This window comes from Sus scrofa, chromosome 1, assembly GCF_000003025.6.
Source record: "Sus scrofa isolate TJ Tabasco breed Duroc chromosome 1, Sscrofa11.1, whole genome shotgun sequence".
In the NCBI taxonomy this organism is placed as follows: domain Eukaryota; kingdom Metazoa; phylum Chordata; class Mammalia; order Artiodactyla; family Suidae; genus Sus; species Sus scrofa.
Window position 1 is genome coordinate 31,958,499 of NC_010443.5, and position 25,457 is coordinate 31,983,955.

At 36.7% G+C, this 25,457-nt stretch overlaps 1 protein-coding gene across 3 annotated transcripts in view; it reads left to right on the top strand.

Annotated features, from left to right (window-relative positions):
- Window positions 1,436-25,457, top strand: part of MED23 (mediator complex subunit 23) — a 41,658-nt gene continuing 17,636 nt past the window's right edge. The window contains exons 1-15 of one of the 3 annotated variants that reach the window (XM_021087970.1): window positions 1,709-1,756; window positions 2,094-2,125; window positions 2,280-2,367; window positions 4,941-5,065; window positions 6,751-6,862; window positions 8,303-8,401; window positions 9,458-9,559; window positions 9,981-10,050; window positions 11,595-11,707; window positions 13,223-13,318; window positions 13,879-13,896; window positions 18,975-19,175; window positions 21,017-21,160; window positions 22,274-22,419; window positions 23,352-23,597. In XM_021087970.1, the coding sequence (XP_020943629.1) occupies window positions 1,709-1,756; window positions 2,094-2,125; window positions 2,280-2,367; window positions 4,941-5,065; window positions 6,751-6,862; window positions 8,303-8,401; window positions 9,458-9,559; window positions 9,981-10,050; window positions 11,595-11,707; window positions 13,223-13,318; window positions 13,879-13,896; window positions 18,975-19,175; window positions 21,017-21,160; window positions 22,274-22,419; window positions 23,352-23,597 (1,640 nt within the window). Of the gene's footprint in view, window positions 1,757-1,798; window positions 1,956-2,093; window positions 2,126-2,279; window positions 2,368-4,940; window positions 5,066-6,750; window positions 6,863-8,302; window positions 8,402-9,457; window positions 9,560-9,980; window positions 10,051-11,594; window positions 11,708-13,222; window positions 13,319-13,878; window positions 13,897-18,974; window positions 19,176-21,016; window positions 21,161-22,273; window positions 22,420-23,351; window positions 23,598-25,457 lie in introns of those variants that run through there. The other 2 variants (XM_021087979.1, XM_021087972.1) reach the window with 2 other exon arrangements.

Consider the following 25,457-nt stretch of genomic DNA (forward strand, 5'->3'; position numbering starts at 1 on the left):
AACATATGTCAAAATTCATGGATCTGCACAATTAAATTTTTATGCATTTCACTGTATGTAAAGTATATATCAATATAGAATGACTGAGAAGGGCATTAAGAAGGTCTAGAAATGGATGGTCAACTTTTGTTCAATGAATAAAATATCAGCAAGTATAATATAAAAATTAATTTTATTTAGTTATGACAAGTAATTCTTACCTGACCATTTTACCTACTTGATTGTACAAGCCATGGGCAACATTTGTAATACAGAGCCGAAACATGGAAGTCTGCTAGATGAAATGAAAACTGTCTTAGAAATGAATATGATTAAAGATAATACACAATAAATAATCTGTTTAGCATACAAAAGGAACAAAAAAGAAAGCTAGAGGGCTTTAGACTTTTTTTTTTTTTTTTTGCTTTTTTAGGGCCACACCCGCACCATATGGAAATTCCCAGGCATATGGAGGTTCCTAGGCTAGTGGTTGAATTGGAGCTGCAGCTGCTGGCCTACACCACAGCCATAGATAGCAACGCAGGATTCCAGCCCCCACTGTGGCCTACACCACAGCTCACAGCAATGCCAGATCCTTAACTCACTGAGCGAGGCCAGGGATCAAACCGAAACCTCATGGTTACTAGTCGGATTCGTTTCTGCTGCGCCACAACAGGAACTCCTAGCTTTTAAAGTTTAATCATTCTGACTCTGTTACCCTTCTAGCTTGGGCAGTCTGAAAAATACATTCTGCAATACAGTTCTTTAAATGCCTAACACAAGTCTAGTACTGAGGGAACGAGTTAAACATTTACCATTTCTACAAATGAGAGTAAGTTTCTACCAAAATGTCAAACTTGATGCTTGAGAGAATAAAGTGGAGTAGGGCGGGGAGGAGGGCACACACGACTCAGTGCATCCTTTCAGACCATGCCTGTGGATCAGTCTTTCTCTTTACCACCCTTGTCCATCTCTATCCCTGCCAAAGAGGCTATAGATATTCTGTAATTGGTAAATTTTATTATTTTAGATGATTAATTGAAAATAGATATTATTATTCAATTATTCTAATGAAAAATTAATACGCTGCGTTCATTCATTTTTTTTTAACCTTCACTGAAACCCTGCTGCTTTTCTGGTTTTGTGCAAGGCACGGAGGTTACCATAGTTGAGAAGACATTGGTTCCTGTCGTCAAGAAAAGTGCAATTCCAACTCCTGACTCCACTCTGCTGACGGACATCCAAAAGGTCAGCCGCTTGGAGGAGCATTTCCGGCCGATTTTGCAGCCCCTGGGTCTCAAACTTTTATACTTCCCAGTATGCCAAAGTTTAAGCACCGAGGAGGAGGAAATTCCTGCTTCAGCGGAGAAGTGGCAGCCTGCAGGCAACGACGCCTCGGGATGACTTAGGCCCCAGGCTCCACTGGGGGGCACTCTCGCCTGGCTCGCGGGCCGCTCTTTCCCACAGGCGGAACCTTAATGGCTGGATCCCTGGTTTCTGCGGGTTTCGTAATCGGCGCGCACCCATCGCTACCTGGCTTCCGGGCAGGCTCCAGTTGTTTGCTGGGCCTTAGAGGGCTCGGCCTCAGCTGGATCCTTGAAGAGGAACGCGACTTTGGCGCGCTGCAGTTTCCTGCGGGCATCTTTAGCCCTCTGGCCCTCTGCCCCTCTATTCCCGGAGTTCCGGCCGGTCCGGGCCGCGCGGTTGACGTCCGAGGAAGGAGGGGGCGATGGTCCAGATGGAGACGCAACTGCAAAGCATTTTTGAGGAGGTGGTGGTGAGTGGAACGGCTAGGGACCCAGGGCCATGGCTGGGCGAGGGGGTGGCGAGGGGACAACGGCCCGGGCAACCTCTCCTAGACTTCTTTGTTGTGATGCCACTTTTGTGTGCAACGGCTGAGGAATTCTGAAATTGCTGTCAAATTCAAAGTCTCCTTCGAAATCCACAACACGCTTTGTTACAGGCCAACAAGACAGGTATTGTTTGCTTCCGCTTGTGGCTGATTAAGGTGACTTGCTCTCTGTTGCATTATATTGTTTTGCTCGGGGAGGCCCCTCCCCCTTTTGTTTTTTAAATTCGCGTTCACCATTTACTTTTTTTTTTTTTTTTTACAGAAAACAGAAATTATAGAAGAGGCTTTCCCTGGGTGAGTGTATGCATGGCACATTTTACCTGAGTGTATCTTTGTATGATATTATTTAGGTCTGTCTTGTATGTAGGTTTATAAGATCCATTATTCTGGTTACGTTGAATTACCTTTTTAAAACTAGTGGCAAACACCGTGATTTTTATTTTTTTAGCATGTTTATGGACAACCCTGAAGATGAAAAAACAAAACTAATTAGCTGTTTGGGAGCCTTCCGACAGTTTTGGGGTGGTCTTTCTCAGGTGAGCACTGCATTTTTAATACACCTGGCTGATGATTTTTGACTTCTTTACATTTTCTTTGATGTTGCTGTTAAGGTCTTTCTGGAAAAGGAAATAACTTGTCTTTTGTTTATTCTAGTATCCTGTTTGTTTCAATTCCTATTCTTCCAGTGGAGAATCTGTATAGAAAAATCAGGTTAACTACAGCACAGTGTGAGATGTTTTTAAAAGTCTTTCCCATGGTAGATTATATAAAACCGTTTTCAACCTATTCTGATTTATTTGGTGCACTTCAGAACAGCTGTGTTAGTGATTGTAATGGATAAAAATTTCACTCATTTCAACAAAGGAACTGGTTTAGCCTTGACATGAAGATCCTATAATAAGGATACCATAGCAGAGATACAAGGGTGCCATAATAGGGATACAAAGATAGTATGACAACATTGAAGAAAGTAACAGTAAAACTTAGTAACAAAGAACATTCCCCAGATAATGTAGCCTTGAAAAAGGCAATAGTGTGATACTTTATTTAAATTTTATTTATTTACTTATTTATTTATTTTGCTTTTTAGGGTCGCACCCACAGCATATGGAAGTTCCCAGGCTAGCATTTGAATTGGAGCTACAGCTGCTGGCCTATCCCACAGCAACACAGGATCCCCCATGTCTGTGACCTATATCACAGCTCACGGCAACACCGGATCCTTAACCCCTGAGTGAGGCCAGGAATCGAACCCGAAACCTCATGGATACTGGTCAGATTTGTTTCTGCTGTGCCACAGTGGGAACTCCCAAGTGTAATCCTTAGAGAGCTCATGGTGCAGTAGTACATTATCTTCTCATGGTTCATTATAGGTAGGAAAATGAGAACTGTTTGCGATTGAGCTGCTGCTTTAGACTTACTACTCAAGAGGTGAATCACATAGTGGCAATACATTCTTTTGTTTTTGTTTTTGTTTTTTAGGGCTGCATCTGTGGCACATGAGAGTTCCCAGGCTAGGGTCAAATTGGAGCCAAAGCCATAGGCCTTTGCCACAGCCACAGCCACGCCAGATCTGAGTCAGGTCTGTGACCTACACCACAGCTCACGGCAACGCTGGAATCCTAACCCACTGAGCAAGGCCTAGGATCGAAGCCTGCATCCTCATGGATACTAGTCAGATTTGTTAACTGCTGAGCCTTGACGGGAACTCCCAATACATTCTTTTTTAAGTTCCTTTTACTTTTAATTATTTTGTAATAATAGGTAATATTTATATGATACAAAATGCAAAGGGTACAAAAGTTGGACCCAATGAATAAGTTGCTTTCCATCTCTCTTAACTTAATAACTTGTTCCTTTTCCTGTTTGCAGCCAGTATTCTTAGTTTATGTTTCCTTCTAGAAGTGTTTTATGCATAGAATCATTTCTATAGAATGTTTATATACTGTGTATGTACACTGTTCATTAGAACCTTGATTTTCTTCCTCTTAATTTATAATTCTCAATGTAGTTCTACATCAGTCCATTAAGAATTACTTCTGCCTTCCTTTCCTACTTTCTTAGAGCAGTATAATATTCTTTATATGGCTGCACCTTCCTTTATTTAACCAGTCTCCTAACAACTGACAGTTCTTAACTTTTCCACTTTAAATAGTACTATAATGAATATTTGTATGGACTGGACACAGAATAAATTCCTGAGAGTAGTTTTGCTGGGTCAAAGGTATGTCTGTGTGTAATTGTCTGATAGCTTTCTGTAAGGATTTTACTAGTTTGTGCTCTCTCTAGCAGTGTATAAGAATATCTGTTCCATAGAGCCTCACAGTAGAGAGTTAAAGAACTTTTTGATCTTTACCAATCTAAAACTTTAGAAATTTTATTTCAGTATGGTTTCATTTGCATTTCTCTGAGTAATGTTGAACATCTTTCCAACATACTTTAATTTTTTAATAATTCATTAAGCATTTTATGAATTAAGATATGGCCTTTGTCTTTAAGAATTTTATATCTAAGGGGGAGTCAGGAGGAAAATAAGAATTTCTAAATCAGGATTATAATAGAAGTGTGACTGAAGGACAATGGCAGTGCAGAGGAGCAGGACAGACTGTGATATGGCACTACATTTTGGTATCAAATTAAAAGTTTTGCCAAGTCTGGAAATTGGATATGACATTAGATTCATAACTGATTGGGCTCTTAGAGATTAGATGCACACTAAATTCTCATGAGACTAATGTACTAATTCATAATTGATTTTTACCCCAGTGACAGGAATATTTATGTCTGCAATTAAGAGCACCGCTTACGATAGCTTATACAGTCTTTGCTAGAACTTTGTATTGATCATGAATATGTTAATAAGATCATACTCCTTTTGCAGGTCCCATGTAATATAAATGGTAGGAGTTTAATTTATGTAATTGTATGATTTTAAGCTTAATATAGCTGAAGTACTAAACCTGAATTTTTTCAGTTTGTTTTTTTAGAAATTGTTTTCATCCACAAATTATCTCATTCATAGTCTTGATATTCTCTCATTTTTACTATAAGCTATTTGTTGTAGATTGTAAGTTTAGACTTAAAATATAATTATTTTCTAATTTTCCAGGAATCTCATGAACAGTGCATCCAGTGGATTGTTAAATTCATTCATGGCCAGCATAGTCCTAAAAGAATTTCTTTTCTTTATGACTGCTTAGCAATGGCAGTTGAGACTGGTCTTCTTCCACCCAGGTATGTTTAGTGGTGGATATAAGCAATCTAAAAAATTTTCTTTTTTACATATGTTTAGAAATTGGTTGAAGTTGTTGTTGTAAAAGGATAAGGGAATGAAGAAGGAAGTTAGATTCAGCAAGAAATCCTTCATAATGTCTAATTTTTAGGATGGAGTATTCTCAGGATTGTATACCTAAAATGCTCAAACCCAGGGAGTCTTTGCCTTTCAGCCCAGGGGCTAAAATCACTTTCTTTGACCAGCTTGGGCCAGTTAACTTTTTGTTCTTGTTCACTAATTTGTTGATTTTTTTTATTCCACATATAAGTGATACCATACAGTATTTGTCTTTCTCTGACTTATTTCACTTAGCACAGTACCCTTCAGGTCCATCTATGATGTTGCAAATGGCAAAATTTCATTCTTTTTTATGGATGAGTAGTATTCTGGTGTGTGTGTGCGTGCGTGCATGTGTATGTGCACACACCACATCTTCTTTATTCATTCATCTATTGATACACACTTAGGTTGCTTCTATATCTTGGCAGTTGCAGATAATACTGTGAACATTACAGTTCATCTGTCTTTTTGGATTAGTGTTTTTGGTTTGTTTGTTTGTTTGTCTTTTTGTCTTTTCTAGGGCCACACTCGCGGCATATGGAGGTTCCCAGGCTAGGGGTCTAATCGGAGCTATAGCAACTGGCCTACACCAGTGTCATAGCAACGCAGGATCTGAGCCACATCTGTGACCTAAACCACAGCTCACAGCAGTGCTGGATCCTTAACCTACTTGAGCAAGGCCAGGGATCGAACTTATAACCTCATGGTTCCTAGTTGGATTCATTAACCACTGAGCCACAATGGGAACTCCCTGTTTTTGGTTTTTTCAGATATGTACTCAGGAGTGGAATTGCTGGGTCAGTTCCAGTTAACTTTTGCTTCATGATGAATTACCTCAATACTTTGTGACTTAAAATAATAATAATCCTTTTATTATTAACGTTCATGGTGCTTGACTGGCCAAGTAGTAGGTAGTTTCTTCTCAGGTATTGTGACTGCAGTCAGATGGTGGCTAGAACTGGAGTCATGACAAAGGTCTTCTTGTTCCCATCTGGTGGGTAATGCCTGGCTGTCATCTGGGACTTTAGCTGGCACTGTTGACCAGAACCTACATATATTTTCTCCATGTGACCTGTGCTTTGTCACTGCATGGTGGAGTCCAAGAGCAAGCATTCAGAAGAGGGCTTGGCAGAAGCTCTCTCACCTTGCCTTGGAAGTCATACAGCATCCCATTTGCCAGTTGTAGACCTGCCCAGATTGAAGGATAGAGCATGACACTGATAGTCTTCATGGGAAGAGTATCAATTTAGAAGAGCATGTGGGATTGAAAGTGGTTTTGCAGCCGTCTTGGGAAAAAGACAGTTTGCCACAAACTGATGGATGGTAAACATTTAACTAGTAGCTTTTGGTAGATTTCTTTCTAAAAGATAACATAATTATTGTCTAGTTCTACTTTGTGTTTAGTCTTTCATACAACTAAAAAATGTAAAATACATATGTACTTTTTTGAAAGTGTGCTTGATAATACATACCTTTATGGAAAAATACTTATTATGACAACTATACAGAGTACACAGACCTTAGCAATTAGAGAACTTGGAAAAATTCTGCTTTGTAACTGGAATAGGTATTCCTTTTTTTCCAGGATGGTTTGTGAATCCCTGATAAACTCTGACACTCTTGAATGGGAAAGAACACAGCTTTGGGCATTAACATTTAAACTGGTTCGGAAAATAATTGGAGGAGTAGATTACAAGGTATTTTTTTCTTGATTATAAGAAGTAATTGCTGTCAGGCAGGATTAATTTTTCAGTGTATATATTTTAATTTCACATGGGAGGAGTAAAGTGGAAGCATTTACAAAATCTTTTTTGTTGTTGTTGTATTTCCTGAAGGGATTTAAAATTCCTGTGTTTCCCACAGCTTCTCGGCTCCCATCCCAACATTCTTAATACTAGAGGTGGCTGATAAATTTCTGTAGCAAGTAGGGAAGTCAGCAAGCAGACTCTGGGTCCCTTCATGCCACAGATCTGAATGGTGTTTGGGCCCCTTTCAAATCAAAGGGCACAGAGCAGGGGTGTGTGGAATGAGAAGGGACACAGACATCAGCTGATGAAAGGAGCGGGTCCTGCTTCCCTTTGACCTCTGTTGGGTACATGTTTTTTCAAAACTGGTATTTTCAGCACTCTGTTCTTGACCAAAAACAACAGCATACCCTCTCTGATTGTCTCATAATACAGCTCAGGAGCCCTGTAGCTGTAGAATCTGCTGCTTCATCAAGCTACTTTTGTTTTTTTCCATTTTGAAAGATTTGCCAGTACCTCCCCTGTGCTTTATGTCCGTATTTTCCCTAATCTAAAATGACTTAGCTGACAGTTATTGGTTAGAATCATGATTTAGTATAAAATCACTTCTGAGAAGCTTTTTCTGATTATTTTCTCTCTATTTGTACTTCACTTTCCTTAGCATTTTAATATGTAGTTTTTACTTCTTTACTTACTTGTATGGTGCTTTATAATTGTTTCTCATTTCTTTCATGTATATGTTTCATCTATCTCTTTTACAAGATTGATCTCATGGTTTATATTATAGAATGAAATTTCTCTACATATCGCATTCTGCTCTGAAATAATGCAGCTGGTAGTAGATATGAGTAGATGACCATTAACAGAATAGCTTTATTAGATAAGTTGGGAGGATTAAAGTATGTGATGGATTATGAGGAGGGGAATAAAGTTAGAATATGCCGACAGGAAGGAGCTGAAGGAGTCATCTACCAGAAAGTTTTATATCATTATCCATGTTTTCAGAATATTTTCAAGTTCTATTCAAACGTATTTCTGTCTGTTAAGTTCAAATTAAGGGTTTTTTTGGCACTCATAATAATAGAAACTCTTTTAATGTTATGAAGGTCAAAAAAGCTTAGTAGAGTGTGGAAAATTTAATTTTTATTTATGAGCGAGTTTCTTTGTTCATTTATACTGCAAGCTGTTCTTTACAATTCTGTTTTGGAACATGATACTTCTCTTGGGTTAATCCTAAGGGCTTGAATATTAGCTCTAGTTCAGAAAAATTAAAAGTATTACCTTGAAGATAACATTTTTCCCCCCAAGTATATAATCTTGGAACTTTTAGATATTTTAACTAGCACAGGTGACATTACTTAAGTTTAACATATGACTTTTCTATTATATCAGGGTGTTCGAGATCTTTTAAAAGTGATTTTGGAGAAAATCTTAACAATTCCCAATACAGTGAGCTCCGCTGTTGTACAGCAGCTCCTAGCAGCAAGAGAGGTAATTTAAACATTTCTGCAACTTGTTGATCATGCCTTAAAAAAAGTTTAATATTACATAGTTCTGTGCTTGTAAAACTTAATGGTAGTTTGTAAAATCTGCCATTTGCTTACTTTTGCAAGAATCAGGCCTTTTTTTTTTTTTTTTTGGCTGCACACATGGTATATGTAAATTCCTCGACCAAGGATCAAATCCAAACTGCACCTGTGACCTATGCCACAGCTGTGGCAATGTCAGATCCTTTTTTCCCACTGTGACAGGCTGGGGATCAAACCCACATTGTTGCGGAGGCAATGACAGATCCTTAACCCACTGTGCCACAGCCAGAACACCTAAAAATCATGTCTACTTTTAAAAATGCTATTTCACTTTCATTATATTTGAAGAGGAAATTAAATTTTTTTTTTCTTTTTGGGGGGCACTCATGTGGCATATGGAAATTCCCAGGCTAGGTATCAAATTGGCGCTGTAGCTGCCAGCCTACGCCACAGCCACAGCAATGCAGGATCTGAGCTACATCTGCAACCTACACCACAGCTCACTGCAACCCTGGATTGAACCCATGTGCTCATGGATACTAGTTGGATTTGTTACCACTGAGCCATGACAGGAACTCTGAAATTTTAAATTTTAATTCATAATTTTTAGTTAAAAAAAACAGATTTTAATTCATAATTTTTAATTAGGAAAAGAACAATATAGATATATTAAAGTATTTCAACCCTTATAGGAAGTCAGCCTAAGGAACACTCAAAAGATTGCTGTGTTTTGTAACTAATGTTGTAAGAATTCTTAGTCTGTTGCTTCCTGTTGGAGTCTACCAGTATTTAAAGCATTTTCAATGTCATTTATGAACTGTCAGCAATCCATTCTATTGCTTATTATTCTTCATTTTTAGATATTCTCCACTTACAAATAATTTTTTAATGCTATAGCTTAAGCCCAATGAATGAATGAAATGATATCGCTACCTTTTAATACCATTGTTGCATTTGAAGGGCTTATCTATGGGAAAGGTGAGTCAAAATAATAACATTGCCCTTTTATTTTACTTAGGTTATTGCATATATCTTGGAAAGAAATGCTTGCTTACTACCAGCATATTTTGCAGTTACAGAGATCAGGAAACTATATCCTGAGGGAAAACTTCCACACTGGGTAAATTTTTCTAAAATTTTTACTAGAAATTTGTATTAAAAATAGTTATATTGATTTTATTTTTATGTGCTTGCTTTTTAAAAGTCATTTTATCTGTAGATAATAATCATTTTTTATTATGAGATGATATATTTCTTTCATTTCTTTGCTATTCTGTTGAGACAGTTTGTATATCATTGTGATCAAATATACTCAGCTTCATTAATTAGTGAAGGACATGGTGGTATGACCTGGCTTAATTCAGGGATAAATGAACTGGTAAATAATTGTTTGGAAGAAGCAAAAGAAAACTAATCTTTGAGTAATTTTATGTGTCAGGAATTGTATTAAATCTTTACATATTGTTTTATATAAATGATCCTTGTATTGAGGAAAATCTTGATTTTATTTTTATACTTATTTGTTTTCTGTTTTGTTTTAGTTACTTGGAAACCTGGTATCAGACTTTGTGGATACTTTCAGGCCTACAGCAAGGATAAATTCCATTTGTGGTAGGACTATAATCTAAAATATACCAAACAGTACCCAATTTTTAGCGATCTGACTATTGAACAAAGTTAATGCATGGTATCTAGTACATGTCTTCATGACTTACACAAGGTATAACTCTAGGAGCTTAATAATGGCCTTTTGCTTGTTTTCAGGTACTTTGTGCTGAGCGTAAGGAGGGAAAAGCAACTGTCTGGACTGGGTCTAAGCTTGAGATAGAACCATTCTAGAAAGTGTATTTCCCAGTGATTAGAGGGAACTTTCAATAGTTAGTGTCATGGAATCTGTAGACAACTGAAAGTCTCAATGGATCTGTCCCTCTCTGGCTGTAGTATACAACATTATCTGACTCTCTCAGCCCATACTAATTTACATCTTTGCTCTGTATGTCGTTTATTTTCCATTTTTTCATGTTTGTTAGATTCTCTGAGTTTTCTTTTAAAAATAAATATTTATTTTGCAATTTTTGCAGGGATCATATATTTTCCTGAATTTTTTCTAGAAATCTTGGTAGCCTCTGAACAGCCTGGGAATATAGACTTTTTTTTTTGTCTTTTTGCCTTTTCTAGGGCTGCCTCCCATGGCATATGGAGGTTGCCAGGCTAGGGGTCTAATCGGAGCTATGGCTACCGGCCTACGCCAGAGCCATGGCAACGCGGGATCCGAGCCATGTCTGCAACCTACACTACAGCTCACGGCAACGCCAGATCGTTAACCCACTAAGCAAGGGCAGGGACCGAACCCTCAACCTCATGGTTCCTAGTCGGATTCGTTAACCATTGCGCCACGACAGGAAGTCCAGTATAGGCCATTATTTAGTCAGTGACCAAATTTTGAGCATTTTCTATGAGTCAGGTGCTATTCTAGACACTGAAAATACAAAAATAAAGAGACCCAAGATGGATAAACCTCAGGCTTCTAGCTTTTGTAACTGAGTGGATATTGACATCATTTAATGAATTATGGAAGTGGTGCAGGTTTGAGAAGGATGATGATGAATTTAGCTTAAGTGTTGTTGAACTTGAGGTGCCTGCAGGGCATCCCAGTGATAGTGTTCATCAGGCAGTTGGATGCATGAGCAGACTGATGGTCATATACAACATCCAAGGCCTCTAGGAACATCATGTTTAAAGTTACTCATGTTGACCCTAGACTAAAGGTCCATAAACGTTTTCTGTAAATGGTGATGTAAGAAATATTTTAGGCTTCATGGGCTATACAATCAATTGCAACTACCCAACTCTGTCATTACAGTGCAAAAGCAGAAGGATTCCAATAAAACTTTACAAAACAGGTGGCTAGCTGGATTTGGTTCATGGGTCGTAGCTTGCCGACCTCTGTCCCTGGATAGATGGAACATCTGTGAGTTTGGAAGGCCCGTGCAAATTGGTCTTTAACCATCTGGAAGGAAATCCCCAAACTTCCATTTAATTAAAATATTTTTTAAATCAGTGCCTGGTTTAGCATATGTATTCATTAAATATTTGAAAAACCAGGTGTTACTGTGTTCACATTTATTTAGAAACATTTTTTGTAATATGTACAGGCCGCTGCAGCCTTCTGCCAGTTGTAAATAACTCGGGTGCCATTTGTAACTCATGGAAATTGGACCCTGCAACTCTCCGTTTTCCTTTGAAAGGCCTATTGCCATATGATAAGGTATGTTACTAAGTATAATGGAACTTTTGATCCATTAAGAGTCTTTATCCTGGATTATATGATGTGTAATGCTAAATTATCTTTTCATAGACTAAAGAAGTGAATATTTAATGAAAGATAGTTTATGATTTATCATATGATTTCAGTATGCAAGTATAGCATGTGGTTTTTCATATTGCTGATGTTTATGTTCCAGTGGTCCACCTCTAGCAAAACACTTACAGTTAGAAACATGAATTTTTCTTTTTGGCCTTGCCACAGCATATGGCAGTTCTTAGACCAGGCATCGAACCTGCTCCACAGCAGTGACCTGGGCCACTGCGGTGATAACGCTGGATCTTTAACCCACTGCCTCACAAAGGAACATCAGAAAATTGAACTTTTAAATTAATTCTTTGTTTTCATTTTTCTTTACAAAGCAAGGACCAAAAATGAATTTGCAGTATTGCTAAAATCTGAAGAGTGAGCCTCCTCTTTGTTAGATTTTTTTTTTTTTTTTCAAAAGGGAAGGGGCAAGGGAGGACAAAAGTAGAGTAGAAAATTCTCAAAGAAAAAAAAATACAAACACCCATAAAATGAAATATGAGATATGGACATAAAGTTCTAATGAAGTTTGATAAATTCATTTTATCCATCTTGGGGTTTGCAGTGGTAACAGAGCAGGAGGTGCAGAGGGCAAGATTGTTTTCATGTAAATGTTTCATGTTAAAAATGATGTACAGAGGGATTAGGAAACTTGTCTAAAAGGAGGGTTAAATAGTGCAACTGAGGTGATAGTTCTGGGCTCTCGGCACGTTAGTTAGCAAAACTTTGGAATGTGAAAAAGTGGTAAACTAAATGGAATATGCCATCATCATGATAATAATAATGAGTACAGATAAACTTATTGTATACTTATGTGCCAGGCACTGTTTTAAGAGTTTGACTTTGCAACAAACTTTATTCTTAGCAATCATCTTAATATTTCCCTTATTCAGATGATGAAACTGAGACACAAAGTGGGAGAGTAACTTGACTAGCCCCCCCCGCCAATTTAGGAAATAGTATGGTCAGAATTTTAACTCAGACAATCTGATTCTGGCATCTAAACTCTTCAGCTCTGTGCTGTCCAGTCATTATTCGTTCTGTCCAAATTTGGAAAATAGTATTAACATTTACACCTGTATGAGAATGTACAAGTGTAAATGTAAACACTATTCCTCTTTGATTGGATTTCTGGGCAAAAATCCTTTCCTTACAGTGATGCTTAAGAATTTCATAGTGCTGAAGCCATTTCTAAGTTTTTCTCTATGTCCTTGGGCAAGTCCCTTCACTGCAGATACATCACTTATTTAATAAAGGGTGGGAACAGATTAATTGTAAGCACTAAAATCCTATGATTTTTTTCCACTAGATACTGCCTACTGTGTGAAGGTAACAAGTGCCTTTAGAGGATTTTTTAATCCCAATTTCAAATTATTTGAATTTACATTAACTTTCATCTTGAAGCAATAATTTTCTTTATTTTCTTTAAAGGATCTGTTTGAACCACAGACTGCTTTGTTGAGATATGTTTTGGAGCAGCCTTATTCCAGGGATATGGTCTGCAATATGCTAGGTTTAAATAAGCAGGTACTGTACTGTGCTGGAAACCTAGTGAATTCTGCATAGAATCTGCACTATTCTTTTCTCTTTTCTTTGCTATAGCTAACTGAGCAAAACAGTTAAGAACTATTTGGTGATTTTTTTTTTAAATATATGGTTTATTAAACAATGTATTGTTCCTATCATTTATATTATTGCTTTAAGAATGTTTAAATTAAAAAGGAGATATTTTAAAAGTTGGTTTATTTTGCATTGCTTTTTTTTCTATAAGGCCAGTTTCAAGTATACCTTTTGCCAGAGAAACCTACACATGACTTAACCATGATTTTTGGCTTTTTTAAAATTATTATTTGGGTGTCTCTTTTTATAACCCTTGATATCTTCAGCGTGGCCTCATTGCTGATTTTTTTTTTTTTTTTTTTTTTCTTTTTGGTGTATGTTTTTTTAATGGTTTAACATGTGGGAGGGTTTGTGCTGACTCTGGGTTCCTTGAGGCTGGCCTCATAGTCACTGTTTTGTCTTTTCTTTTTTTCTTCCTTTATTTTTGTTCTGTCCTGTCTTGTCCTGCCCATCCTCCAATGCTCTAGACCTTGAACATTGCTCAGGTATGTTCACAACCTTACTGTTGTATTGTGACTAACGATACGCTGGCCGCTTTGTAGCCACTGATTCCATTTAGAGAATACGTGTATGGTCGGGGCTTGAAATTGGCAGGACCATGCTGAGACCAAGGCCACTAAAATGAATTTCTTCTTGGGATATGAGAGTTGTTTTTGGTGGATTGTTTTTGATTTTGGTTTTTGGTGTTTGTTTTTTTTTATATATTCTTTTTTTTCTTTTTCTTTTTCTTTTTTTTTTTTTTAAACCAAGAGACAACACCTGGCACATGATAAAGCCTGTCACTTTTTGATGGGTTGTTTTTCCTTCCCACTCCATTTTACTCTTTTTCATACTTTAGGGCTAAAGCTAGCCTGGTGGAATTTTCAGAGATGGAAAGATTTGTGGTGGCCTTTATCTTTCCAGATTATTAAAACATAAACAAACATCAATAAAAAATGTGTACGTTGCTTTGCCTAAAAACAAAAACAAATGAAAAACAAAACGAAAAAGAGAGAAAAAAGCACTGTAACAGAGATATGTTACTTTTAAAAGTTGGAGTGGTAAGCTTTACACAGGGAAGGTGTTTTTTGGAAACATGGGGAATGACTAAGAAATGTCACACTCTTAGGTGACCCCACACCTGCTTGACAAACACCCTTCTTTGTCAGTCTTTGCCAGAAGTGTCCTTCTCCTGGAGTGAGCGCCTCTCAGTTGAAGCCCGCCTGTAGCAGGAGGAACACCACCTGGCCAAACTTTATAAACCAAACTCTTATACAGTCCCAAGTCTGTTCCAGGACTTTTCACCTTTGAGATTTTAAGCAAAATAGTGGTTCCAATTATTTTTGTTAAAAATTTTTGAGCCCAAGATATTAAAATAGACCAGCTTTTTGATTTTAAAAAGACGTTCTTGTCTAGGTTATATAAAATAGCGTTGCTGTTTGCAATACTATAGTGAAGGTTGTGCCAGTGCTTCCATTTATAAAGCCCTATTTTTAAGGACATATAGCTTGGCCATAAAACTTGCTCAGTGTTGAAACTTTGCATGCCAAACCTCACCCTAGTAGCAGTATCTCTTTTATTATTTTAAGTTTTTTCTTCTGAAAAATTTACCAAGTCTCCTTGTTTGGACAAGCCTTTGTACATGTGAAACTGAAACTGCTTCACACTACAGTATCTGACAGTTACCTCACATAACCTGTCAATGTAGCATCTTAAATACCAAGTCATTAATTCTGATCAGCTTTCACTTGAGTTAGAGGTAAGTATTCAGTTAACTTTGAAAAAAATGCTTCATGCTATGTTTTAAAGCTAATTTTTGCAATGAACTTTAAGTCATACTTGACTCCGTTTTTTTGCAGTTTGGTGGATGAATGTACCCACGGTCATTTGAGCTGCAAGTACATTCCCCCAGATATCATTAGTCATCCTTAGCTTTTTGCTTTTGGGGGGCAGCTCTTCTCAAACTAGAAACTGACAAAATTTACAGGAGAGTATTTCTGATCTGATCCTTTTAGTAACAAGTTTCAACCTAAAAAAAGTTTATGACTAAGACATAAATCCATAAAAAATAAAGTTTATAATGGAAATGCTGACAGAACATTATTAGTCTTGATCCCACTGTAGTGTAAACATTGTCAAAAGTTCACAATTCATCACTAATTGCTTTGGTAGAAAACTCAGTAGTGAGTGGACTTGAAGATAGAAGATATGCTGAATTGATATATTATTTTTACCACCTGGAAAATAGGGTACAAAATGAGAGCACACTGTTTAAGAAGCGTATGATTAAAAATAAGTTATCTGATCACATCTTTTATCATTACAGAACTATATATCCTTCACTATACTTTCTTGTCCTTTTCTCTAGCAATGCAATAATTTACCTAAAGCTTTGAAACCTTTTAAGAGCTGTCCATATTGCATTTTCCAGTAGGAATTGGGCTATGGTATTTCATCCTAAAATCAGGTGCATTTGGAAAGTCATAAATAAATAGCCCGGTCTGTGACCAGCAGGGTAGATGTTCACAGTGGGAGAATCCTGTTTTGTGTTTCCAGGAGAGTTTGTGTTTTTTCTACTGAATAGGAGCATTACAAAACAGATTCACTGCTCAAGTTCTTATGTGATAGTATATGAACTCTGGCTGTCCTGAGACAGTGAAGTACTGGACTAATCACTCAGTTTATCCTTACCCATTGAAAGTGGTATTAACTAGCATGGGTTCCAGTTCTGAATGGTAGAGAGTATGATACATAACATAAAAGGGATTTTCCTCCCGAACTTGTCCTGAATAGATACTGCTGTAAAATTGACTTCTAGCCCTGAAAGAATGATTGTAAATTAACTTAAGTTCACCTAAATACAGTATGTTAAAATTGCACCACTGCAGCAGGATCAAAACTGTTATATGAAAAGGTCAGTGGCACTTAGTATAGGATGTGGTTACTAAGACTGAAACCGTTATCATTTACCATTTGAAATATATGCTGGGAAAACAGCAGGAATATGGGTGGAGGTTAATGTTAATGTTTCTATTAATACCTTGTGCCTGATTCGCAGCTTTTGTCAAAGCTGAAAATTTAAAACGTTTCCAATGCAGTTTTTTTCTATTGTGCAAAAATCGAATTGTTGAAATCATTGAATTTAGATTCTTATTGTTAAAACAGGTTTTAACGAAACACACATGTACATTTGATGTAAACTAATTCAACTTGTATGTCTATATCTTGAAGACCAGTTTTCACAAGCATTCAGAAAGTAAGTTGTGAGTAGCAGTAGACATAGCTTCCATCAGCTACCAGAATTATCACAACCTAGTGATTGATAATTAACCTTTATTCACAGATCATTAGACTGAATAGTTTACAAATTTTCACTTATTCCACCTTATAAAGTAATTTATGTGGTGAAGAGTCTTAATTTTAATGTACTTATAATTTAGCAATTGAAAACTAAAGCAAAACTTATTCTAAAGTAGTTAACAGCACAGATTATTTTATACTCCAGGCTTTTCCCTCCTTTTTTTTTTTTCCTTGGTATTTTTAAAATTGGCAAATAAAAAAAAAAACATGTTTAAGCTATCCCTAAACTTGGTTTGAGAACAATCCTTTGATTTAACCAAAAACATGTGGGAAATATAGAGTTAATTCTAATGCATGTTCTGCTACCCTTAAACTAACCAGGGCATTTGGTGCCATAGAGGTTCCTGACTGATTTAATTCTTAAAAAAATTTGGGAGTAATCTTGAGTCATGGTGTATATTGAATCATCCGCTTTAACTATGAATTTCCTAGTTGCTCTTACTTTGCCAAAATCTTAATAGTTTTGGTTTTCTTCTTTAAATCATTAACTATATAGCCATCACTCTATCCCCAAAAATATGTAGTTAAATATCCAGTTCTATAAAACAAATAGCTGATGCCAAAAACGGAAACTCAAAAATGACTCAGGTGCTAAAAACCAGTTTTATTTAGTTTATTCTTTTTTCCTGAAGCAGATTGATGGAAGACCATCATGAATGGAGGAATAGTTGGCAGATTGGTTAGTTTCCAAACCAGAAGCAAATTCCCATCACTAATGAAAAATTCCTACTGGAAATCCTGGCTTTACTTCTTTTCACAAATTTTTCTGACTCTTATATACTTTGAATGATCTCACTCTAAATTTTGTGTTGTCTGACACATTTCGTAGGTTGTTGGTGGTTGGCAGAACTAGTGAATTTCAAGCCCTGTACACAGTAGTTTTGCATGCTGACTTAAGAAATAGTTTGTAGTGTTGTCTGTTGCACTTTGCTCTGCTTCATAATGATAATTACATTTGGAGGAAAAGTACTGTAGTCTCAACTGGTGGTGTTAATATTGCTCTTTGTAAATCTGTAATGTGGTTGAACTGTGATCATGGCATTGTGTTTTTGGAAAAAATATGAAACAACCATTGATGCTTACTGTTTTGAAAAGATGTTTGTTTTATTTGCATGCTTTAAGAAAGTGCAGCTATATTGGAGCTTTACAAGTTTGGAGCTGGCAAAAAGCATGCAAAAGAGGGGATGCTATCATTATGTTTTGTTTTTTTCCAAATTCGTCCCCATTTTGCATTTCCCCCCTAAATTTGAAGAAATCATATCCCTTTTTCATGGCAAAAGACTAATAATCTCATCTAAAGTTTAGAGAGAAAGCATCTGTATTAGTTACTGTATTCATTAGAAAGGCTTCCAACTGCCTGGCTATTAAGTCATGTAACATTTTATTAAAAATATGAAAATGGCTTAAAATATGGCTTAAAATATTTTGATAAAAGTGTATTTTTAAAAAATCACTTTAAAAAGCATAAATCTTTTTGCCTCTAGAAAGGGAAGTTGCATTTTCATTTTTAGTGTAAATTCAATTCTTTTTCTTGTTTTAGATTTTAAAATAGTCTAATTTAAAATTAAAGCTGCATTATGTTTGGCTTCTAAGAGGGAAGAGCAGAGATTTTACTTTGAGATCAAGTGTGGGTTTTTTTGAAGAGGAAGTTTCCATTTCAGTATCGAATCAATACCACCCACTGGAAAACAGACATTGAATAATCTGGCAGCTATTTAGATATACGTCTGTATATAAAGTTAGTATAAACATGTGATGATTACTTTAAATAAATAGATTCACACACACACAGAACTTTGCTCTCTTGTCATGGCATTTGATTCCTGGAAATCCAGGATTTTCATAGTTTGAATTAGATTGCAAAATTAAATCTCTTGTCCCCATTTCATACTTTTCAATTATCTGTTTTCAAAAAATAAATAACAAAATATTCTACTGTGTAATGCTCCTTGTCAAATTGGAACAGTGATGTTTTTAGTGAAAGTCAAAAGTTAATGGGAAGCCTGTTTTGTGTGAGACTTGAAAAATAATTTTTTATGAAACTCATCCTCTATGATCATGTAACATGATGCAGCTTTAATAGACTAAATCTAACCTTAACTTTCTAAGTTCAACTTCATTCCATGCTTCTCAGCCTCTTGTTACAATTAATGCCCACTAACTGGTAACTTCTAAAACTAACCGGGAGGCTTTTGGAATACTGTATTTAATCTCTGCCCTACAGCACAAGCAGCGCTGCCCAGTGCTGGAGGACCAGTTGGTGGATCTGGTAGTTTATGCCATGGAGCGATCTGAGACGGAGGAGAAGTTTGATGATGGGGGAACAAGCCAACTCCTGTGGCAGCATCTCTCAAGTCAGCTCATTTTCTTTGTGCTTTTCCAGTTTGCAAGTTTTCCTCATATGGTCCTTTCTCTTCATCAGAAGGTAAGAACAGAAACCTTTTGTCAGAGCTACTTTCCCTGTTGATTAGTATGTTTTAGGCTGCTGTGGATGTTACCAGTGGAGGTCTGAGCGCTGATTTCTATTTTGTTCAGTGCTTTTAGGGTTTATTTACCTTTCACTTTCTTGTCACTATAAAAACTGGATTCACTTACTCATTTTACGTATTCACAGTGTAAGGACCAGGGGATACAAAATGAAAAGGCACTAGTATAGTACCTTCAGAGAGCTCCTTACTGGTGGGAAGATATAGGTATAAATGACTTGATGGTAATAGTTCACATAATGGAAGCATGTTTCCTTGCAAAAAGAATGAAGGAGAATAGGTATTAAAGACATCAGGAATGACTATCGAAGGGATCTTAAAACTGGGACTTGAAAGACAAGTAGAAATTTGCCAAGAGGAACAGATATAAAAGTGTTTCCATAGAAATAAGATCATCATTTGGAAAAGAGACAGAAACGTTTGATAACTGAAGAGAAAAATATAAAATGGGAAGTTTTGGCAAGATGAGGAAAACAGGAAGGCAAGACCAGACGTGGAGAACTCTCTTTGGCCCTGTGTTTATTCTAAGGAGTCAAATTTGCTTTAGGAAGCAAATGAGGAAGAGAATGACATCCTCAAATACAGGTTAGAAAAATTACTGCTAATGACCCCATGTACGAAGACAGTGATGTAGAGATGAATGGAGCCAAAATCAGAGAAATTAGTAAGGGAGCTCTTGAATGGTCTGGGTTGAGGGATGCGGAAGGCCTAAACCGAGACAGAGAGGAGGAGCCAGAAAGCAAGTATGCTGAGAGGTGAATAGGACTTGGTTGACAGTAGGTGACGGAGGGAGTTACAGGAGCCTCGGATCCCTCACTGGTTTCTGCTTTGGGAGTGAATGAAAGAGGAGGACAGTAAATCCAAAACAGGGAATACGAGTAGAAGAGTGAGTTTGTGGGAAGGGTTGGTTTTAGGCATAAAGCTTTAGCCACCTTCAGTGGGAGTAAGATAAGTGTTGTTATAGCTATGACATCTCTATAGCCTGGATTATTTGGGGGAAATGTTTTCATAAGAGTTGTTAAAATCCTTTCAGTCACCACTTACCCACCACTCCTATCATCACCACCGATTTCTGATATAATCTACAGGAAACCAGGAAAAGTGTTTTGATAACCAGTCCTTGTAGAGTTAAAAAAAATTTTTTTAACGCTTTTGTATAATAAAGTACTCCTTGTGTTTTAATGGAATATTTTTAGTAATGTTACCGTATTAAACATGATTCACATGCACACATGGTAGACTTATTATGTTCTAAAACATTTAGTTTTTGGTATGTATAGTTATTTTGGAGGTCAGGAAGAAAACATAATATTAAAATAATTTAAAAGGCTTTGCAGACTCAAAGACGTAGAGAACAGACTTGTGGTTGCCAAGGGGGAGGGTAGAGGGAGTGGGATGGACTGGGAGTTGGGAGTTAATGGTGCAAATTATTGCATTTAGAATGGATTAACAGTAAGGTCCTACTGTATAGCACAGGGAACTATATCCAATCTCTGGGATAGACCATGATGGAAAATAACATTTAAAAGAAGAACATACATATAATGGCTATGTATGACAGAGTCACTTTGCTGTACAGCAGAAATTGGGATAAATAAATAAATGGTTTTGCTGGGTGTGCCTTGAATGGAAACTGAGTAGTTAGTAAATGCCAGCATTAGATGCTAACTTTCTGAGAGCAAGATTTCTCTCTCTCTCTCCCTTTTTTCTTTCTTTAAACTTCACTACATCTGTTTTTTTTAACTAGCTGTGTAGCTGTGTATTTAAACATCTTTTATAGTTAGCAGGGCGAGGACTGATTAAAGGCAGAGATCACCTGATGTGGGTTCTCTTACAATTCATTTCTGGAAGTATTCAGAAAAATGCGCTAGCTGATTTTCTCCCTGTCATGAAGCTCTTTGATCTTCTGTACCCAGAAAAAGAAGTAAGTTTTACTTAATAGTTAACAACCTGATTAGAATTTTGTCTAATTTATGTTTAAAGATTTTAGTGTGATTTTTGTGAAAAGGGCACAGGTCTTGAAATCTGGAATTGAGTTCTTCTCCCAGTTTTTGTGATAGCTGTGATCACAGGATGGACATTCATTCTTGCTTGACATTAGTTTACTCCTATGAAAAATGAAGAAATTTAGCTAGGTTATTTTTGAAGTTTATCTTAAATCATTATCAAACATCTAATATGGCAAGCTCTCTACATTCTAAAGAGGTTTACAGTTTTAAAAAGCATAAAACTGTTTTCATCTATACATATTGAATGACCATACAACATCGGTGTCTGTTAATAACTTTTTTTGGTTGTTTGCCAATTAAGTTTGTTGCCCTAGTGTTTTATTATGTAAGGTGTTTGAGTAAAATACGGTATATGTTGATGATAGCCATTTTTTAGAAATATTTATTATGGGAATTTTAAAATGCACAAAAAATGTAAAATAAATAATAATTTTAAAGCAAATCCCAGACATCCATGTCATTTCATCCTCATGCTTAATGCTACTCATTTAAATCACGTGTTTCTTAAATTTTATGCATTCTTGAAAAGCACATATATGACTTTTAGAAACTGTGTATTCATAGTTATCACATTCAGTAAGATTTCATAGTGATGTGTTTATTTTTACGTCTCTTTTTTTTGCCATACCTTCAGCACATGGAAGTTTTGGAACCAGGGATTGAACCCATGCCATATCTGCAACCTGAGCCACAGAAGTGACAACACTGGATCCTTAACCTGCTGTGCTACCAAGGGAACTCCTAATTTTTAAAGAATAAAAATTTAATGATTGTGAATGCTTTGTGGCAGTGGGAAAAGCTTGACTAAATACCAGTAGATTTCTGTTATTTTATTGGCAGTTAAAAACAATCTGGTAATGGTTTCAATGTTTGATAGCTATTAGATCTTCTGATTTGTGTTTTTGAACAAAGAATAATTGGAGCTAAATTTATATAGCATATTTTTAAAAGATACAGCAGAAATGGGATTGCTGAGATATATGTAATTAATTCTACTTTCTTATAATATGCAAATTTTTTTTCTTCAGTTTATCCCAGTTCCTGACATTAACAAACCTCAGTCAACTCATGCCTTTGCAATGACCTGCATTTGGATTCACCTCAACAGAAAAGCCCAAAATGACAACTCCAAGCTACAGATTCCAATACCTCATTCCCTAAAACTTCACCATGAGTAAGTTGTTTGTAACTTAACAGTTCGTTTTTTTGATTTAATAAATAGAGTCTATTGGTTGCAGTAGTTAATGTGAAATATGGAACTCTTCCCACATCCACCAGAGATAAGGGTAAATATTTAATGTGTGTGTCATAACCAAGAGAAACTAATCAATACTTGCATTAGAAAGCAACTAGAAGATTAACCCATCTTATTAATACATAATTTCAAGTCTAATCTTTGATTGAACACATTTTACCTTAGCTGAAATCGTTTCCAAAACGGAAAATGTTTCAGAATTTCTTAAGTGCTTGGAGTTTGAGTGTGACCTGACTGAGATATCATTCACTTCTTGGGCTGCCAGGGTTGACTGAGCTGATCTGGCCAGCAAGCTCCCTTACATCATTTCTAAAGCTGTGATTACTCACAGAAGGTGCCCTTTTTCAGATAAGACTAGGCTTCCGTCAAGGGTTTTAGGAATAGCTGAACTTCCCACCTAGAGCTTCTGGAAAGGGCTGACTGTCAGATCTCTTCATAGGAGACTGTAGGGTAGTCAGACTTCACATCTGACTTTCATTTTATGAAATGACCCCTTAAGCATTTTTTCTAAGTGACATCTGAAATGAAGGCATATTGTTGTACTTAAGCAAATAGATAATAAATAGAAGACTAGTTCAGGAATCTGTGAGTTATTTCTTCATTATCTGAATCTTAGTGCAGTGTATGTAGTACATACTTAATAAAACCATTAATTGTTAACTTATAATTACTTCTTTCTGAAATGCTTCTTAAACTTTTACGTGTGTTAACACTCTATGTTTTGAGCAGGAATTATGAAATCTATAAGAATGAAGATAGTATATAGTTGCATTGAAATTTTTTTTTAAATATGAATTACCTTTCTGGAAATTATTGCATTTTTTTCTGCTTAATGAAACTTGAAATTTTAGGTTCCTGCAGCAAAGTCTTAGAAATAAGAGTTTACAGATGAATGACTATAAGATCGCCCTACTGTGTAATGCATATTCTACGAATTCAGAATGTTTTACATTACCCATGGGAGCTCTGGTAGAAACTATTTATGGAAATGGAATTATGAGGATACCGCTTCCTGGAACGAGCTGTTTGGCTTCAGGATCTATTACTCCCTTACCAATGAACCTCCTGGATTCACTGACAGTTCATGCCAAGATGAGGTATGTTCTTTTTTATTTATTTGGTCCTATGTAAGGGAATTGATATCAGTATAGTATAGACTTGATTTCATGATTATGTGTGTAAATTTTATGGTCAGGTACATTTTAAAAAAACATTTAGGTTTATTTTATTACAAAAATATTGTTTAGAGGATATACAAACAAACCCAAAGAAAATAATTACCATAGGGGAGTTCCCATCATGGCGCAGTGGTTAACGAATCCGACTAGGAACCATGAGGTTGCAGTTTCGATCCCTGGCCTTGCTCAGTGGGTTAATGATCCGGCGTTGCCGTGAGCTGTGGTGTAGGTCAAAGATGCTGCTCCAATCTGGCATTGCTGTGGCTCTGGCGTAGGCCAGCGGCTACAGCTCCGATTAGACCCCTAGCCTGGGAACCTCCATATGCCGTGGGAGCGGCTCTAGAAATGACAAAAAGAAAAAAAAAAAAAAGAGAGAGAGAGAATGGCAAGTGTTGAGAGTGTGGAGAAGTTGGAACACTTAAAAAAAAAAATAATAATAATTACTATAAACCCTCTGTAAGTATTGTAAAATTGTGTGTGTGTGTGTGTGTGTAAAAACTAAGTCTTTTTTTCTATGTATAAATACATGAATTTATAGGGGTTTTTTTTGTTTGTTTTTACAAAATGTGTTCTCTACTGCAAAACTATTTTATAACCACCTTTTTCTCATAGTAATCTATTAAACACCTTTTTATTATTTGTTTAAATTAAATACCTTTTTTAGAACTAATGCTCTTCAGAAACGTATGTCTTAATTATGACCAAGAAGTCTTTTGTGTGGCTCTATCAGATTGTTTAGTCACTTTGACGTTGTTGAGCATTAAGATTATTGGCAATGTCTCAGTGTTGTGAACATGGCTGTGAAGATTATCTTCATGGCTGTCTTTGCACCTATCTATCCACAATTCCATTCTTGTTAAATAATTTGCTGGAAGTAGAATAGCTGAGTCCAAGAATGCAAAAACTGTAATACCTTTCCAGTATTGACTGTGTATTTTAGACAGAAAAGGCTCTGTTGGGTATGAATCTAGAACCTCAAGTGCCCCTAGGAGCCACGCTGATAATGTGAGTGATGCATAGTGCTGTGTGAAGGCCAGCCAGATAACCTTGCACATGGAAGCCTATGTGGACAGAGGGAGTGATGGAGTGTGCAGGGCTCAACTCATGGTGCTGCCACTTGGGCTATTATCTGTAATGTACAAATACATACTAGCATAGCTAGTTCTTCTAAGATTTCTTTTAAAAAGGGCTAGAAATTGGGATTTTTTTTTTTTTTTTAATTTCTAGGCTTTCAGCTGTTAAATATTGGCTTAGGGAGTTCCCGTTGTAACTCAGTGGATTATGAACCCAACTAGAATCCATAAGGATGCAGGTTCAATCCCTGGCCTCGCTCAGTGTGTTAAGGATCCAGCATTGCCCTGAGCTGTGGTGTAGGCCACAGACAGGGCTCAGATCCTACAGTGCTGTGGCTGTGGAATAGGCCAGCAGCTATAGCTCTGATTCAGCCCCTAACCTGGGAATTTTCATATGTCTCAAGTATAGCCCTAAAAAGCAAAAAAAAAAAGAAAAAAGAAACAAAAAAGCAGTATTAGCTCAAACTTTAAACACTGTATAGGTCAAACAAGAAGGCGTGTTGGGGAAGTGGGCACGCTCTTTTTCAGATGGTAAACATTGTGATAGAATTTTACATGCAGGAGTTCCCCGTCGTGGTTAACGAATCCAACTAGGAACCATGAGGTTGCGGGTTCGATCCCTGGCCTTGCTCAGTGGGTGAAATCCGGCATTGCCGTGAGCTGTGGTGTAGGTTCCAGATGTGGCTCGGATCCTGCGTTGCTGTGG